The 15,249-nt window shown below is 51.5% G+C and overlaps 6 protein-coding genes across 6 annotated transcripts; 4 read left to right on the forward strand and 2 right to left on the reverse strand.

The window, feature by feature from the left end:
- Positions 1–337: 337 nt before the first annotated feature.
- On the reverse strand, positions 338–3,827 carry CC77DRAFT_572870 (hypothetical protein). The gene is made up of 3 exons (XM_018532276.1): positions 3,471–3,827; positions 3,004–3,422; positions 338–2,940 (listed from the first exon to the last, which is right to left on the reverse strand). Exons 1-3 carry the CDS (start codon positions 3,569–3,571, stop codon positions 395–397), a joined length of 3,066 nt encoding a protein of 1,021 aa, XP_018379782.1. The 5' UTR covers positions 3,572–3,827; the 3' UTR covers positions 338–394.
- A 256-nt stretch (positions 3,828–4,083) lies between these two features.
- Positions 4,084–5,741, reverse strand: CC77DRAFT_1014164 (XLF-domain-containing protein; the record flags this gene model as incomplete). Its single annotated transcript, XM_018523879.1, has 2 exons — positions 4,084–4,773; positions 4,824–5,741. 2 exons carry the CDS (start codon positions 5,739–5,741, stop codon positions 4,084–4,086), a joined length of 1,608 nt encoding a protein of 535 aa, XP_018379783.1.
- A 304-nt stretch (positions 5,742–6,045) lies between these two features.
- On the forward strand, positions 6,046–7,790 carry CC77DRAFT_1067168 (hypothetical protein; the record flags this gene model as incomplete). Its single annotated transcript, XM_018528964.1, has 4 exons — positions 6,046–6,486; positions 6,534–7,637; positions 7,690–7,722; positions 7,773–7,790. 4 exons carry the CDS (start codon positions 6,046–6,048, stop codon positions 7,788–7,790), a joined length of 1,596 nt encoding a protein of 531 aa, XP_018379784.1.
- On the forward strand, positions 7,725–8,715 carry CC77DRAFT_573024 (hypothetical protein). Its single transcript, XM_018532278.1, has one exon. The coding sequence runs from the start codon at positions 7,806–7,808 to the stop codon at positions 8,325–8,327; it is 522 nt and encodes a 173-aa protein (XP_018379785.1). The 5' UTR covers positions 7,725–7,805; the 3' UTR covers positions 8,328–8,715.
- Positions 8,716–9,359: 644 nt separating this feature from the next.
- CC77DRAFT_949157 (forkhead domain-containing protein) lies at positions 9,360–10,761 on the forward strand (the record flags this gene model as incomplete). Its single annotated transcript, XM_018535238.1, has 2 exons — positions 9,360–10,055; positions 10,105–10,761. 2 exons carry the CDS (start codon positions 9,360–9,362, stop codon positions 10,759–10,761), a joined length of 1,353 nt encoding a protein of 450 aa, XP_018379786.1.
- A 1,194-nt stretch (positions 10,762–11,955) lies between these two features.
- On the forward strand, positions 11,956–13,977 carry CC77DRAFT_975702 (polygalacturonase precursor). The gene is made up of 3 exons (XM_018535923.1): positions 11,956–12,459; positions 12,511–13,280; positions 13,335–13,977. Exons 1-3 carry the CDS (start codon positions 12,129–12,131, stop codon positions 13,578–13,580), a joined length of 1,347 nt encoding a protein of 448 aa, XP_018379787.1. The 5' UTR covers positions 11,956–12,128; the 3' UTR covers positions 13,581–13,977.
- Positions 13,978–15,249: the final 1,272 nt, after the last annotated feature.

Genomic DNA, 15,249 nt, shown 5'->3' on the forward strand with positions numbered 1-15,249 from the left:
CCGACTTCGCGTTCTGCCTGCCAGAATAACAGGCTCCGCTTTGTTACCTTGCACAACCATGTTGCATAATCACTTCATCGTAAAATTGTATATCTTTAGGGCAAGGTCTGCTCGGTCGAGAAAGGCCCATAAGAACGGGATTCTATTGCTGCAGACGTGTGTAGATGAGGAAAAGAAAAGAACAAAACAGATTCACTTGCAGTTCATTCTTCGTTATCAGCTACTGCCAAGTGATTCGCCCACTATCGTATTCATTCCTTCCCAATCCCATGCCTCATAATCATATGCAACCAAAGCATGTTTTCATCGCGATACCAATAGACCTTCTGTTTCCAAAATGCTCTGTTCTTACGGTCCTCTTATTCAAGCTTTCTTCGAAGACATCGCTACTAGGTCAATGGTCGGGAGCGCATGCATTACATGGCTCGCCACCGCCCCGCTCGGTCGCGACGGTGATGTTGACCAAACCACAGGATTCGTTCCCAATCGTGTATCCAGAGTAATCAAATGGGTGAGCGCCGTAGGTTTGACCTTGGTCTGGTCGGCCTTGCGGCGGGACAGGGTTCGGGAACGGTGCCGTAGCGTCAATGGGAACACCGGCGCTGCCGCGACCACCATACAAACCATTGCCACGATTGTTCCGGTGGCCGTGGCGAGGAACCGTGTAGTAGCTGGGAGGGTACATGTTGCGAGGTCCGGACGGGAAGCCAACGTTGCGCACAGTGGTGAGATCGACGTTGAAGTGGCGTGGAGCGTTGCTGTTCGAGTGACTGTTGAGGGCAGCCTGTTTAGATATCATATTGAGCTGATTCTCAAAAGGTCGATTTGCTCCAGCGTTGGCATTGTGCGGGATTGAGACCTCTCGGTTGGAAGCAGGATGACAATTCTCTTGGCGGGTCTCTTCACGACGCCGAGTCGTAGGCAAAGGTGGTGGAGGCATTAGCTCCGCGGAATTTGAGCGCTGATTCGCTGCAGCAGAGCGAGGAGTCGCTGGCCTGGGGGTCATGATGGGAATCGCCTTTGAAGAAGGATGAGGAGAATCGACCGGAGAAGACAGAGACGTGCGCTGTTTTCTGGATTGCTTGAACTTCTTGGGCGATTTTGGACGACCATTACGATAGCCCTGCTCGTAAGCAAATTGTACACCGTACATATACCACAGGAACGGTATGCCGTTTCTATCGAGTACCGTTGCATCTGGCAGACCAACGATGTCATGAGACGAGACCGGAGGTACGGTTCTCGTGGTAGCTTCGATCGGGCCAGCTATGGACGAAGCCTGAGGTACGAATTCCGCAGCAGTTGCTCGAAGAGAGCCCACACTAGATTGAGTTGAACAACCGCTATCTCTTTGTTTACCCTCATCAGAAACATACCACTCACCTCTTCCTCGAACGGAAGTCACGTTACCAACAGCGTCATCGATATCGTCCGTGGAGGCAGAGACAGGCTCTTCTTGTTTGACTTCGATGTTTGTGTTTTCTGCATCCAAATTGTGAGCCATCATGACGACGATTGCGGGTATGCTTGTAGAACATGTAAGCGTCGTACCATGAGTAAAAGCTGGTGGGGCATCCCATGACATGTTCTCTGGCTTCACAGTCTTGTATGAAGCCTCATGGTCGACCGTACAGTTGTTGACGTGGACAAAGCTTGCGCCGCATTGTGAGATATTCTTTGGTAGGCCTGAAACCTCGATATTCGGAGCAGACATGGGACTGTCAACGTGAGCTAGCTGTTTCTGCTCGGCCTTAAAAACAGTGTCCAGTGTTTGATCATCACCATGTAATTCAGATGTCCGGGAGATAATCGGAGTTGAGCCAGTACTGTCGACGGTGCGTACGTGACGCAGAGATGCTGGTAAAGGCTTTGGCGTTTCGGGTAGAGGCACTTTTGACGCGTCTGACTGCATAGCTTGCAGCGTTTTGAGCTTGCATTGCAAAGACTTCACCGACTCAACTCGCTGGACGGTTGAGTTCCGAAGGGGAACCGCAATCTTGCTGGTAGCGCCAACACGTGGGATGCGAGACATTTGTGTAGGAGATACCGGACTTTGCGGACTTCTCAACATATACGAGCCGCTCGGCGCTACTGTTGGTGCCGATGAAGAATCTCTATGAAGATCATGGCATGAAACAGTTGGAGGAATTTTGAGCGCAAGCTTTGGTGTCAATGAACTCCGCTTGCCTTCTGTGTTCCCTTTCGCTGTCGTCGAACGCGAACTGTTGGAGTCATGATGCATCTGTTCATCATCAATGTTAGCCTTGAGGTCAAAATCAGGAACATCAAGGTCTTCGGGGTTCTCTGCAGCAGACTGAAAGCTATGTTCCGTGCTTGCAGAACTCCTTACTGGCGATCCTTCTGCGGTATGAAACGACATCCGGCCAGTAGAAGTAGCAACACTACTAGGTGTTCGTGAGTGCGCTGCTGATATCGACTCGGTGCTGAGATGTGTCGACTTGCTAGGCGATGTCCTGAAGGAGAGATTTTGCTGACGCACGCTGCTACGTAAGGGTCCAGTAGGACTGTTCCATGGTCGCTTTGTTGGAGAGCCGTGTAGTCTGCTAGGGCTGAGCGGAGAGGTGGGTGATGCTATGGTGCTATCGACAGCAGCTAGGGCCTCTTTTGTGAGGTATAGTGCACCTTCTTTGCTATGTGTTCTTCTCAGATCGGTTGAACTACGTGTTTCCCTTAGTGTCTTGACCTTGTCTGGAGAATCACTGTCCCAGCTATCTTTCGAAGTTCGTGCCTTTGCCCGCTGAGCGGTTGCGAGATTGGGACCAGTGCTCTTCACCAACCACTGGGTAGGTATGGACTTGCGAGGACTGTGACCCGCTGCACCAACTGTATGCGCGGCGTACCGATAGTCCGCTTGTTCTTGATGATGCATAGCGATCGTATCAAGATCAGTAGTCGAATCGACAGACTCGTCGTGAGATCCTTCGCGGGCGTTAGAGTGCCCGCTACATGACTCAAATCGAGCAAACAGTTCAGGAACCTTACCGTCGTGAGTAACCTTCATATGCAATGAAGACTGTGTATTCAAGGGCATATCAATGTCGACGTTGCTGTAGCTCTGCCTGTCCAGTACTGGGCTAGCGTCGCTAAGACTGTTTTGTTGTTGCCGAGGGCCGTCAATAAGGGCAGAGCGTGGAATGAAAGCAGCCTGATGATGGAATTGTACATCTCGCTCTTGCACGACGACGTCCCAAGTTGATGCGTGCCCGGCTTCAGACGGCTTGATAATTGACATGTTATCGTTGTACTGTGATTGGTGCTGTTGCTGAGTATGCGATGGTAACTGCGAATGCGATGAGCTACCGTTGTTGGCGGATGATGCAGGTGGATGAGCAGATGAGCCAGACTGAGCGTCGGGTTTATCGTTGAGGTTATTGTCTGCACTCTGGTCGTCTGGCGAATGACTGTCACTATCAGTTGTGTGCCAGTTATATCACAGGAACGGTGCTTACTTTCTGGGCAGACCGAGTGCTATCGCGTTGTTACAGTAGGATATTCTGGTGAACTCGGCGTGGCAACAGGTCGAGACATAAGAGTAATGATAAACACACATGATGTCGGGTAGCGGTTGTCGACTGCAACCAGCAGGAAAGGTCGATGTCGATTATCCAAAAGGGATGCAGGTGGGGAGAGGTGGGAGCGACGCAACAGAAAGCGCGGCGTTGAATGCGGCGTATGAGTAGCAGGGACTAGGTAAACAAACGAACGCGGAAGGAATGCGCAATAGCAAGTGAAAGTGGAAACTGTCGAGAAGTATGAATAGCCATACTCCAACGCATTGTTAGAAATTTTGTACAACGTTTGCCAGACGTCATATTATAGATACGAGACTGAATCGGACATGTAAGTTTCCACGTTCATGTAAGATAAAGCAGTGAAAACATTGAACGAGTCGAACAAACGTCAAGAACAGAGTCGACCATGCGAATATTAGCGATAGATCCGGAACCAGTCGTTTTACGTCTCAACACTTGTGGTCCTTCAAGCACGTAGACTGAAGCGTCAGGGGTGGATGGTCTTCTTCTTGACGGCTGTTGTGAGATAACATGTTCATTATTTGATGACTCAGAATCTCTTCTTCTTTTTCGCCTGGGCCTGTTTCTTCGCTGCTTCCTCATTCTTCCGCTTGAGTTCAGCCCGCTTTCGCTCTGCTTTCTCCTCTGGCGTTTCCTCGTGGACCTCCTTGACGGGCGACATCTCTTTCACCACCCTAGACGGTGGCGGGGAGGACGGTGGTTCTGCAGTAGGTGATTGTGTGGTTCTGATACGGTTGGTACTTGGTGAGATTGTTATCGCGCGTTGTGAAGCGTCTCCATCTACTGTCTTTCCTTTGCCTCCGATTCGGAAAGGCTTACGGGCTTTCTTTGGTGTCATGACTGATTGGGTCGTTTGCGAAGAAGGCACAAACTCTCTGGTCGGTAGGATCTCCGACTCCTGTTCCGCATCTATACTCCCCGGCAATGGTTGAGGGGATTCCACCCTTGTTGATTTGCCGCCTATTCGGAAACTGCTTACCTTGGCCTTCTGGACTGGGGATGAAGCCGTCTTGGGCGGGGAGTGATGTTCAGGTGTGAGCGACCTCTCGCGAATTGTCTCTTGTATTGTCTGGCCCTTGCTTTGGCTCTGACTTTTGGGAAGTGCATCCAAATCCTCGTCGTCTTCAGTACTATCACCCTCTGTCTCACTGGTCTTCTTATGCGGCGAAGAGGGTATGGGCACTGAGGATTCTACGCGCCTTCTGACGATATCGCGTGTCTGTGAGACTGTTAGCAGCTTCGCTTCGTGTTGTGCTCTCATGTGCTTACGTTAAAATTTTCATGAGTTTCAAACTCGTCCTCCGTCTCTTCATCTGAGTTCGCAGTAACCTTCATTGACTTTGTAGCTGGAGCAGGCTTCTTAGCTTTGCTTTTAGCCGGAACTGTGACTGGTCCCAACTGAGTAGGTATCTCAGTCCACCACGTAAATTCTTGATCTGATTTCAGTTTCCGTGGTACTCTCGGGGTAGTCTGCGCCAATGCTTCTTGGAACAAGCCAAGCGTAGTCAGGTTTGCGTCTTCCAATTGCTCCGTCTCCTGCCTCCATGCTTCTTCGCGAAACGGTCGTAAGGCGGGAACGTGCTTCGCCGCTTGTTCGCGTTTGACCACCTTCCTCCCCGTCTTGGTTCCGCCGATGCTGGGGAAAGCGGCAGCCAGGTCTACGTTGTTGGAATCAAACTGATCTACGAGTCGAGATATTGCCCTGTCCTTTTCGGTAACAGTAGATATAAGTGTGGTGATTCGTTCATTCTGGATGTGAGATGATACAAGTAGCGGAAGAATCAGTTCGTTCTTTAGAGTTGCAGACGCTCGCTTTTGCAGGTTGAATGTCCACGTCAAGCGGTCGAGGGGCTCTGGAAGGCAGATGCTAGTGTGCAAGGTGATGCCGTCCGTGTCGTTGCGAGTCACACGGCATATGGCATCCTCTCCACTCGCCAGGGATTTCTCAACATTCTCGAGAAGAATGACAAGCTGCGCAGTATCCTGTTTGCTAACTTCGATAGGCGATTGCTCCTGTGCAGCTCGTTTGACTATGCCATAGACGTCTAGCTCTTCGCACCATATGTTGCTGAGGTCGGTAAGATGCACAATGTACGAGTCCAGGTCGAAGGCGGGTTTGATGAGTAGCTGGGGGATGTGCTTGCCGTCAGGCTGCTCGCAGAGCTCCAGCACGCGCCAACAAGACATTTCAACCCGGACAGAAGGATGGATTGGCACGCATGTTTGCAAAGAGAGGGAGACGCGCGATTCCACGCAACCTTTTGTGGAGTCTCGATGTGACAGGTGAATGTCAGCGCGAGGCGCAAGTGAAAGGCAGCCGCGCCAAGGATGGGCGAGCAGTTGCCAAAAGGGGAGTAGATGCCTGCAGGCGCGGTAGGCAGGCCAGCCGTACGTCACCAGCCTCGGCCAAAGATTTCGCGATCTGCGCCGACCTGGGCATTGACGCAGTCAGACATCACCACAACAGCCGCATTTTCTACGTCTCGATAACATGTCGTCACGTGAACCTCCATGGCGCAACGAGCGCAGCCGTCTGCCCCAGCGCGACGCGCCGTCTTCGTCTATTCCAGCAAAGCGGTCAGCCGACTCACGAGCACACGACAATCCTGCGAAGCGGTCAACGAACGCGGCCGAGGAGGCATGGGTGGCAGACGAGGATCGCTTCGTGCTGCAGCAGGCGAAGAAGAAGGCGGCACTGCGCGTCAAGGGCGGACGCGCGAGGCCCATTGACTGGCTGGCCGTTACGCTGCGCTTCATCGACCCTACAGAGAAGTCGATACTCGACGAGGAGGTGGAAGACCACGAGCTGGACATCGTAGACCCCGAGGGCGTCTTGGAAGGCCTCAGCAACGACGATATCTCAGAGCTGGAAAAGGAGATTGAAAACTACCTCGCCCTCGAGACAAGCAAGAGTAACCGCGACTACTGGAACGTGAGTGACACACCCATAGGCGTGTCTTGCACAGCTAATCCTCCCAGTCCCTCAAAGCAATCTGCAAAGACATGCGCCGCAAATCCAAGTCGTCCAAGTCCGAAGCACGCGGCACCGGCTCCGTGGCTGCTGACATCGACCAGCTCCTCGCCCCTAAAACGTTCGAACAGCTTGAGACACTCGAGGTGCAGGTCAAGAAGAAGCTCGACTCGGACGAGCCCATCGACTATGACTACTGGGAGCAACTGCTGCGAAGCTTGCGCGTGTGGAAGGCCAAAGCGAGGCTGCGTCGTGTCTCGCAGGAGATCGTCAGGGAGCGCCTACAGACGTTGCGCAAGCAGCAGGCTGAGGCTGCTGCGTCGGTACAAAACAGCATCTACGCTATGCTCAACGGCGCCGACGAAGCGGGCGACGCGCAACCGACGACTGTCGCCTACGATGCAGCCTTCGATCCACAACCGCTGCTGAAGTTGCGCGCAGAAGACAAAGCCCTACCACAGACTGACGAGAAAGCGTTTCTGGAGCACCTGGCAGCTGAGAGGAGGAAGATCCAAAAGATTGGCTACGTGCCCTCTCAGGCCAAATCAAGTGATGCTACTGTCAGCAGTAGTCAGCCCACAACGAGCCAGACTGTAACCACAAGCGCCTCACGATTTGCGCCCGTGGAGAAGGAGGATTACTCCAAGGCAACCATGGCACTATACGAGAGGGAAGTCGCGCGAGGCGTCGAGGAAGGCGAGGAGATATTCACCGCCGAAGAGGAAGTCACAACCGCCCGACCCCAGTGGGCTGGTAACTACAAGCCCCGGAAACCCCGCTACTTCAATCGTGTTCAGATGGGCTATGAATGGAACAAGTACAACCAGACGCACTACGATCACGACAATCCCCCGCCCAAAGTCGTACAGGGCTACAAGTTCAACATCTTCTATCCCGACCTCATCGACAAGTCAAAGGCGCCCACCTACAAGATCGAGCGGGAGAATGGCCGCAAGAAGGGCCAATCCTTTGCTCCCGCCGGTGAAGACGACACATGCCTCATCCGCTTCATCGCCGGCCCACCGTACGAAGACATCGCTTTCAGAATCATTGACAAGGAGTGGGATTATAGCGCTAAGCGCGAACGCGGCTTCAAGAGCAGCTTTGACAAGGTATGACCCAGCTTTCTCTGCCATCGCTGGCTACGTGGCTAACGCAATTCAGGGCATCCTGCAACTTCACTTCCAATTCAAGAAGGTATGTCAAGATCGCATGACCGAAACGGTATCACGACTAACGCGTGGCAGATATACTATCGAAAGTAGCTGAACCTCCTATCAATGACATGGACGATCCACAGCCTACTCCGCTACATCTGGCCCCTCCTGGATTCAGCGGCAGCGATAGGACCAAGAGTAGGGCGGACGTTACACGAGTCCCTGCGCACCTATAGGCACATCATCCGGCAGGCTATACCATCAATGCCAGGTTTTCCTTGCTGTGCCGTCACCCGTGGTCACCACTTTGGCGGTGACGTCTCAACCGACCCTTCTTCGTTCCCACGATGGAGTATCTTCATCTCCGGGACCGTTGGCGGTGTACAATCCTATTCGAGCGGTGACAGGCCTCACGCCATCGGCCAATCACAGACAATTGTTACTTTATGTGAGCTCGAGCAAGGACTACGAATGAACTTCACCGGAAGCAGGGTCGCAAAAGCTGTGTTACATGCTTCTGTAGGGTCTGCTCCCAAGCGGTTGCTCGCATCTTGCCTCTTTGCATGCGCAGCACATCATGTCACACCCCTGCGCATGCAGAACATTCGCCGTTGGCGTCCTTTTTCGAAAAGAGTTTGCACGTAAAAAACCTATTGTCTGTTCCTGAAGAGACTTGCCTCTTATGGGACGATTGCTGTAGTTCGTGAAAGGGGCCTGAACATAGATAATAAAACCTTACAATGGAGAACTGCTGCCTGACTTGAACGGGGACAAGACCTACAGTGGACCGTTTCCGTCGCATGTACAGAAGCCGGACATACACATCGAACACCGGGACATTACCGCACAGGCCGATGGACGTTTCGATGTTGCAAATGGCCCAGCAGTATGCAACTTCCCGCCTACGCTGTGTCAAGCTGGCAATCGTTGGCTGTAATGGTCGTACAGAGAGTCACTCCGAATGCCTGATGGAGTAGTGTAATGAGGGTCTGTAGGCTACGTCTCGGCCCGTGAGGCAATGATGCAATGTCGGCACTTCTGGACCCGTGACAACAGCCCTGCTGCTGCGCCCAGCGATATCTTCAGATTCTCTGTCTTTGCGATGAGATCTCATGCTTTGTTTGCCCACCCAAGCCCTGCCGCAGTATCAAGCCTGCAGGTGTGCTGGCAGCAGGAACCCGTCCAAGAAGCATCTAGGTGACAATGACATGGTTTCCAAGCAATCCCATTCGTTGGGGCATAGCGGAACATCATAATGTCTTAACGGCCGCTTCATTTGTGAGCACAGTCTCTCACTACTCTCATTTTCTGCCAGTCTTTTGGTTTCACACAGCACGTTGGCACTCGTTTCCGCGTATCCCATATCGATACGCTTATCATCTCTATTGTCCATACCTGTGAGAGGCCAACAACACGACAGCCATGCCACATACGCAGTCAACTCATCGCCCCTCTTCTACAGACACCTGTGGTGAATTTGATACTGTCCACTTATCTAAAGACGCATTTTGTGATACCGCTCACCCACCCAAAGACGCCTTGCGCACCCCGCTTCCATTTCACGTCCCAAATCCGCTATTGTCGCTCACTTCCAGACTACCCATTGAGGTCCTGACCACCGCGGCCACCGCCCAGGACATTGCACCTTCCAACGAACACACAATCACGAACTCCAGTATGAGCCTCGACGAACAAGAGTCAATGCAGTGGACTGCTCCAGCAAATTTTCTACTCGGCTCCATGATCCAAAATGCTGCTGGTTACCATGCGCCTAATCCGTTCCCACCTAGCACTGGAGACCTTTACCACTACGCCGAGAACGGCATGTCATACAACGACAACTTCAATATCACATACCCACCACAATATTCTAGCTCAAGCTGTCCACGATCGTACACCGGCATCGACCTCACCGGCCTTCCTAACGACATCGATATGACGGACTCATACCCACCAACTGCATACCACATCGAGCCACCAAAACATCATGATGCCATGGACCTGTCAGATCATGAAATCAGCGATCAGCTCATGCAGCTGAGCAACGACTATGATCATCACCAATATGGCTCTCACGTAAAGGCCGAAGATCTTAATGACTACCAGAGCCCATACTCTGACCTGACTCGAGTTTCTACCCCCCATGATGATTCCTCTCTACACCCGCATGACCTTATTGCAGGTGAAGGTGGCATTATCGATAAAGAGCAACCGTATGCCCAACTGATCTACCAGGCGCTGCTCAATGCGCCGAATAAGACGATGATACTGCGTGATATCTACGAATGGTTCAAGAACAACACCGACAAAGCCAGTGCCTCGGAAACAAAAGGATGGCAGAACAGTATCAGGCACAATCTATCAATGAACGGGGTATGTCTGTCTCTCATCCACAACACTGAGCGACCTAATAGAATACTAGGCCTTTGAGAAAGTTGACCAACCAGGCGAAGAATCCCGCAAAGGTTTCATGTGGCGTCTTACCGATGAGGCGATTCGCGAAGGTGTCAAGTCAACGACACGCTACCGCAGTAAGCAGCCCAACAAACGTGGTCACCGTACCCAACAACCGCAGCCGCAGCGCCAGGCCTCGGGGGCTAAAGGTGGTCAAGCTGCTCGTCGTTCAGCAAGGATGAAGCGCTCGGGCCGCATGCAGGATACATATCGCAACGATCAATACATCTCACGTTCCGTGCCCGCAGCATTCGATCCGTCCTACCACGGTCCAGACTCCTCGATATCCTACCCACCTTCTCCGTACTACGGAAGCGAAGTGGACTTTGGCTACGCCTCCAGAAATGACGACTTTGGTAGCGTCCCTGTACTCGGACATGCTCATCTTAATCTCTTTTCGCCAGCAAGGTCGTACACAGGGAGTCCTATATCGCAAGGCATGCCAATCACGGACACAGCTTATGTACTTGATCAGAGTCCGACTGAGAGCCTGTTTACAAACAGCCCTAGTCCTAGCACTGACGAGCCGCAAACACCTGTGGACCAAGGCTGGCAGGAAGATGTAGGAATGGGTCCGCCGTGTGTGTTTGATGATCAGCATGGTTACCGACCATATGCCGGTTGACCCGCTGTTGATCAAGAGATGTTGGCGTGTCAGTCAGTCGGACTTAGCCGAGATGCTCCCTATCGTCTTCTGCAATGTATTTTGGCTTTTTGAGATTGTGCATCTGTGCTATTTTAGGGCGAACTGGCGTTAGGTGCATAGTATATGCTAAAGTAGAGTCTAATGCATATCGAGCATGCCTTGTATCGTTCGCATAGCGATCTCGGAGAGTCACCTTCGTGAGATATCCTCGACCGTTCAAATAGCATCAGGCTTTGTCAGTAGCATTTCAACAACGGAGTTTACCTCTTCCTATACTGTTCTGTTCGACTGAGTTATCTTCCTGTTAACGATTAGTTTTTGCAAGTCTCACTTTTCCTTCCTCCAGCCAAACAACAATTCGATGCATGAGACCATACCACAGGACTTTGTCTTATATATCAGAACGTAGCACCCAAAGGTTGCATGTCGAGTATGCGGGATGCACGCTGACCGACATACATATAGACGTCGTATACAAGCTGACCATCCCTGGGATTACACAAAAGTGCTTAATCGACACCTGGAGCGATAAATCGTGAAGACGGTTGTGATATCTTACCGGCCTCAGGTCTTCGTGGTATCAGTAATGCAAATGAATTGCTAAGCTTTCGGGTCGGAACGAAAAGAGTGCTCTTGGCTCAAGCCGCTTCTTGGGTTCTGGCGCCCGTCACGAAAGTTTCATGTTGTGAGCAGGATTAGTATTGTGTCTTTTGGCGTAATTTCGGTTCGATATCAGGACGGAGCCGGAACGCAGAGGATATCAAATGACCGAAACACGTCCGCATATCATCGTTGCTGCCAACGTTATCTTCATAATGGAGGCGGTCGCGCTGCGAATTTGACAAAGCCTAGAAGTTCCAAGCAGACCCTGCCGAGCTTCTTTTGGCCGGTCGTTCCGCGGCAATACATTCAACCGCCACGAGGATGCATGTTGTTCGAAGAACGTAGCCGTTGACGCGTAGACCGTCTTTTGGAAGCTGCCGTGGGGCGACAGGTCCGGAATCTGGGGTAGCAGAAACTCCACCAATCCGAGGAGCCAAGCGCCCAGGCGTGTGGGGAAAGCTTCGCTCGTCTTGGCTTAGCGCCACAGTCTTGCTCCAATTAGCCACTGTGGCCGTGAGGGGACCCCAGGATGACCCAGCAAAATTCCCAAAGTTCCTCCGCGCCTCCAATCTTACGGGAGCGCATATCATGGTCAGGAACCGGGGCCAAGGCCGCGGCTCGGACGGCTGGTAATACTACGATGAGGGTATATTAGACTGGCCGTCGTCGCGATAGTTTTGGAGATACAGACGTTGACCTCAATCTTGTCAATTAATACCGTCGGCCCCTGAACGTCTGCCAAGATGCGTGTCAACGAACTCCTCACATACGCTTTGCTGCAAGCATCAGCAGTACTATCGACACCTCTCGATGAGCGAAGCGTGAGCGTTGCTGCTTCCAAGAGGCCACACCATCCCGCGTATCCGTACCACCCAAAGAAGGCGTGTCCAGTCTCACCGCCACGAACCAAGACCTGCAGCGTCAAGGCTCTCGGCAACGGTAAAGACGATTCTGCCAACATCTTGGCTGCTATTAAGAAGTGCAACAATGGCGGGCACGTCGTTTTCCCCAAGGACCAGAAGTTCACCATCGGAACCGCGCTGGATTTGACCTTCCTCAACGGTATTGATCTTGGTATGTAAGACCCTGGACTTGTTGGTCGTTCAGCGCTTACCACCAGAACAGACATCCAAGGATCTATTCAATTCACCAACGACACGGATTATTGGCAAGCCAATGCTTTTAAGCAAGTGTTCCAAAATGCCACCACCTTCTTCCAGCTCGGTGGCAAGGACATCAACGTTTACGGAGGTGGTACCCTCGATGGTAATGGTCAGGCTTGGTACGATCTCTATGCCAAGGACATCTACATCCTACGACCTATTCTCTTCGGTCTTATTGGTGCTGAAGGTGCCGTGATCTCGGATCTGAAGTTCAGATACAGCCCGCAGTGGTACACATTGGTTGCCAACTCAAGTGACGTTGTCTTTGATAACATCGACATCTTTGGCGGTAGTGTCAGCAAGAACCCCGCGAAGAACACTGACGGCTGGGACACGTACCGTTCCGACAACATTGTCATCCAAAACTCACACATCGACAACGGCGACGACTGTGTCTCGTTCAAGCCTAACAGCACCAACATCGTTGTTCAGAACCTTGTCTGCAACGGTAGCCACGGCATCAGCGTAGGCTCTTTGGGCCAGTACCCTGGCGAGGTCGACTACGTTGAGAACGTCTACGTGTACAACATTAGCATGTCCAATGCTTCAGACGGTGCGCGTATCAAGGTCTGGCCCGGCGCTGCCTCCGCTCTCTCTGGTGATCTGCAGGGTGGTGGCGGTGGTGGTGCAGTCAAGAACATCACATACGACGGCATGACCATCTCCAACGTCGACTACGCTATTGAGATTACTCAATGCTATGGCCAAAAGAATCTGACTCTTTGCAACCAGGTAAGTGAAAATATGGCGGCTTGCTTGTACTATGGTTCTAACGCGAAATAACAGTTCCCATCCAACCTCACCATCTCCGACATTACTGTCAAGAACTTCCATGGTACTACCAGCAAGAAGTACGACCCGTTAGTTGGATACCTTGTCTGCTCCAGCCCAACAGTATGCTCCAACATCAACATTGAGAACGTCAATGTCACCAGCCCAAGTGGAACCAACCAGTACACTTGCGCGAACATCGATGGCATTGGGAGCCAGGTCAACTGCACCACCAACGGAACCAAGGGAGGTGAATCGTAAGCGTTTGTCATTGTTAGAACGTAGATAGATACAGCAATTCGAATATGTCGCTGGAAGAACCTGCTCACTTCGTTGATGGCGTGCATGGATATATGATCGCTACACTTATCAATGGAAGCTTTTAGTGCTTCTCTTCCAATCAGCCCGCTTCTAATGGCTTCTGCCAGAACCGGGTCAGGGAATATTCGTCTTGACCACAATGTTAGAATTTTGAGGGGTTGGTCAGAGGACGTATCGATGTATTGAACAGATGGCTGGTACAGAGACCAGTAAACATCAGCGGTATATGTTGCGCTGTACTGACATCACGGTCGTAAAGGCAGCCACTCCTAAAGCGCAGCAAGAACGTGTTAGAGCCTCAAGCATATGCCTTCGCTCCGTGCTAAATGTGTGCTGAGGTTCATTTGTCCTCACAGAGGAAGCTGCAGTGACAGAATGCGGTATGATGACGTAATGGAAAAAGTATACTGTGTTCCACTAGTAAGCTGCGCACCCCAGTAAGCTGCGCACCCCACCAAATCCTTACAACTCTATCTGCGCCAACAACCATGACTCAACAACCACGGCCTAAGGTGACATCTCGTAAAGGTAGACTAAGTCTCGCGATAGTCTCCTATTAGAATAAACTATGCTAATTAATCTAAGCCCTCGCAAGAGCGTATAACGTACTAGAATCTACTCTCCGGACGCGTCTCCGTGGTGTCCACCCGCGATTAGAGATAGTCTCTGTTAACTAAAAGCTATCAACTACTAAAGAGCAGTCTCTCGTGCAGTAGATCCTAGACCTTAATTGACAAGGCTTTCTACCCTATATTATTAATGTACAACGCATGGCAGACGCTCTACTCGCAGCCCGCGGCTAAGATCCACCTCCTCCACCTGTAGGCAAGAACTAGGTGTCGCGCTTTGTTAACAGCTAGTCTGAGCTTCAGACTAAGTAGAACAGGAAGGTCTATAGCTAGCGCGCTCTCTGTAAGGATCCTGTCGCAATCTCAGCATAGTTTAACCTAGTAGAGGAGACGCACTAGGCCTATAGGATACTAGACACAGACACGTACAACTTTAATAAGACTAGCTTTATAATAGGCGTCGCAGCGACGTCTAAGGTAGTTACTAGCTCTAACACTGTAGGTCGGGCAGCTACAGTACAACTAGGGAACAGAGACTAGGTCACAACAATCAAGTGTATTAACGCGTCTGGCTAGTGTCTTCTACTGTTTGTGATCCTGTCTAGTAAGCAGCACTAGGCTAGCTGGTACTACTATATCCCTATAGACTAGGTGCTCGCTGTATTAGACAACGGCTGGACAACAGATAAGCTTAGCGTAGAGTAGGTAAATGTAACGAGGGCTCGAGACACACGTCCCTCGAAGGAACAGAGTACGCGCTAAACCTGCTTATAAGGCGCGCCTCGCTCTACAGAGCGAGGTAAGGATTATTCTCTTCATAACCTACACCTGTAGTCTGAATACACGAGCTATCTCCCACTATCTTTAGTAACGTGAAGCAAGCACTATTGCCTACAGTTACGCCTCACATAATAATCCTTCCCTCGGCCGATAGTCAGGAGATGGCTCCTTCTACTCGATCAGGGCAACATGCCCGCTCTCAGAGCAGAGATTCGGACCAAGTCCTTCTATCACGCACCCCAAGCGCTGAGCCCATACCT

This window comes from Alternaria alternata (genome assembly GCF_001642055.1).
Source record: "Alternaria alternata strain SRC1lrK2f unplaced genomic scaffold CC77scaffold_33, whole genome shotgun sequence".
NCBI lineage: Eukaryota > Fungi > Ascomycota > Dothideomycetes > Pleosporales > Pleosporaceae > Alternaria > Alternaria alternata.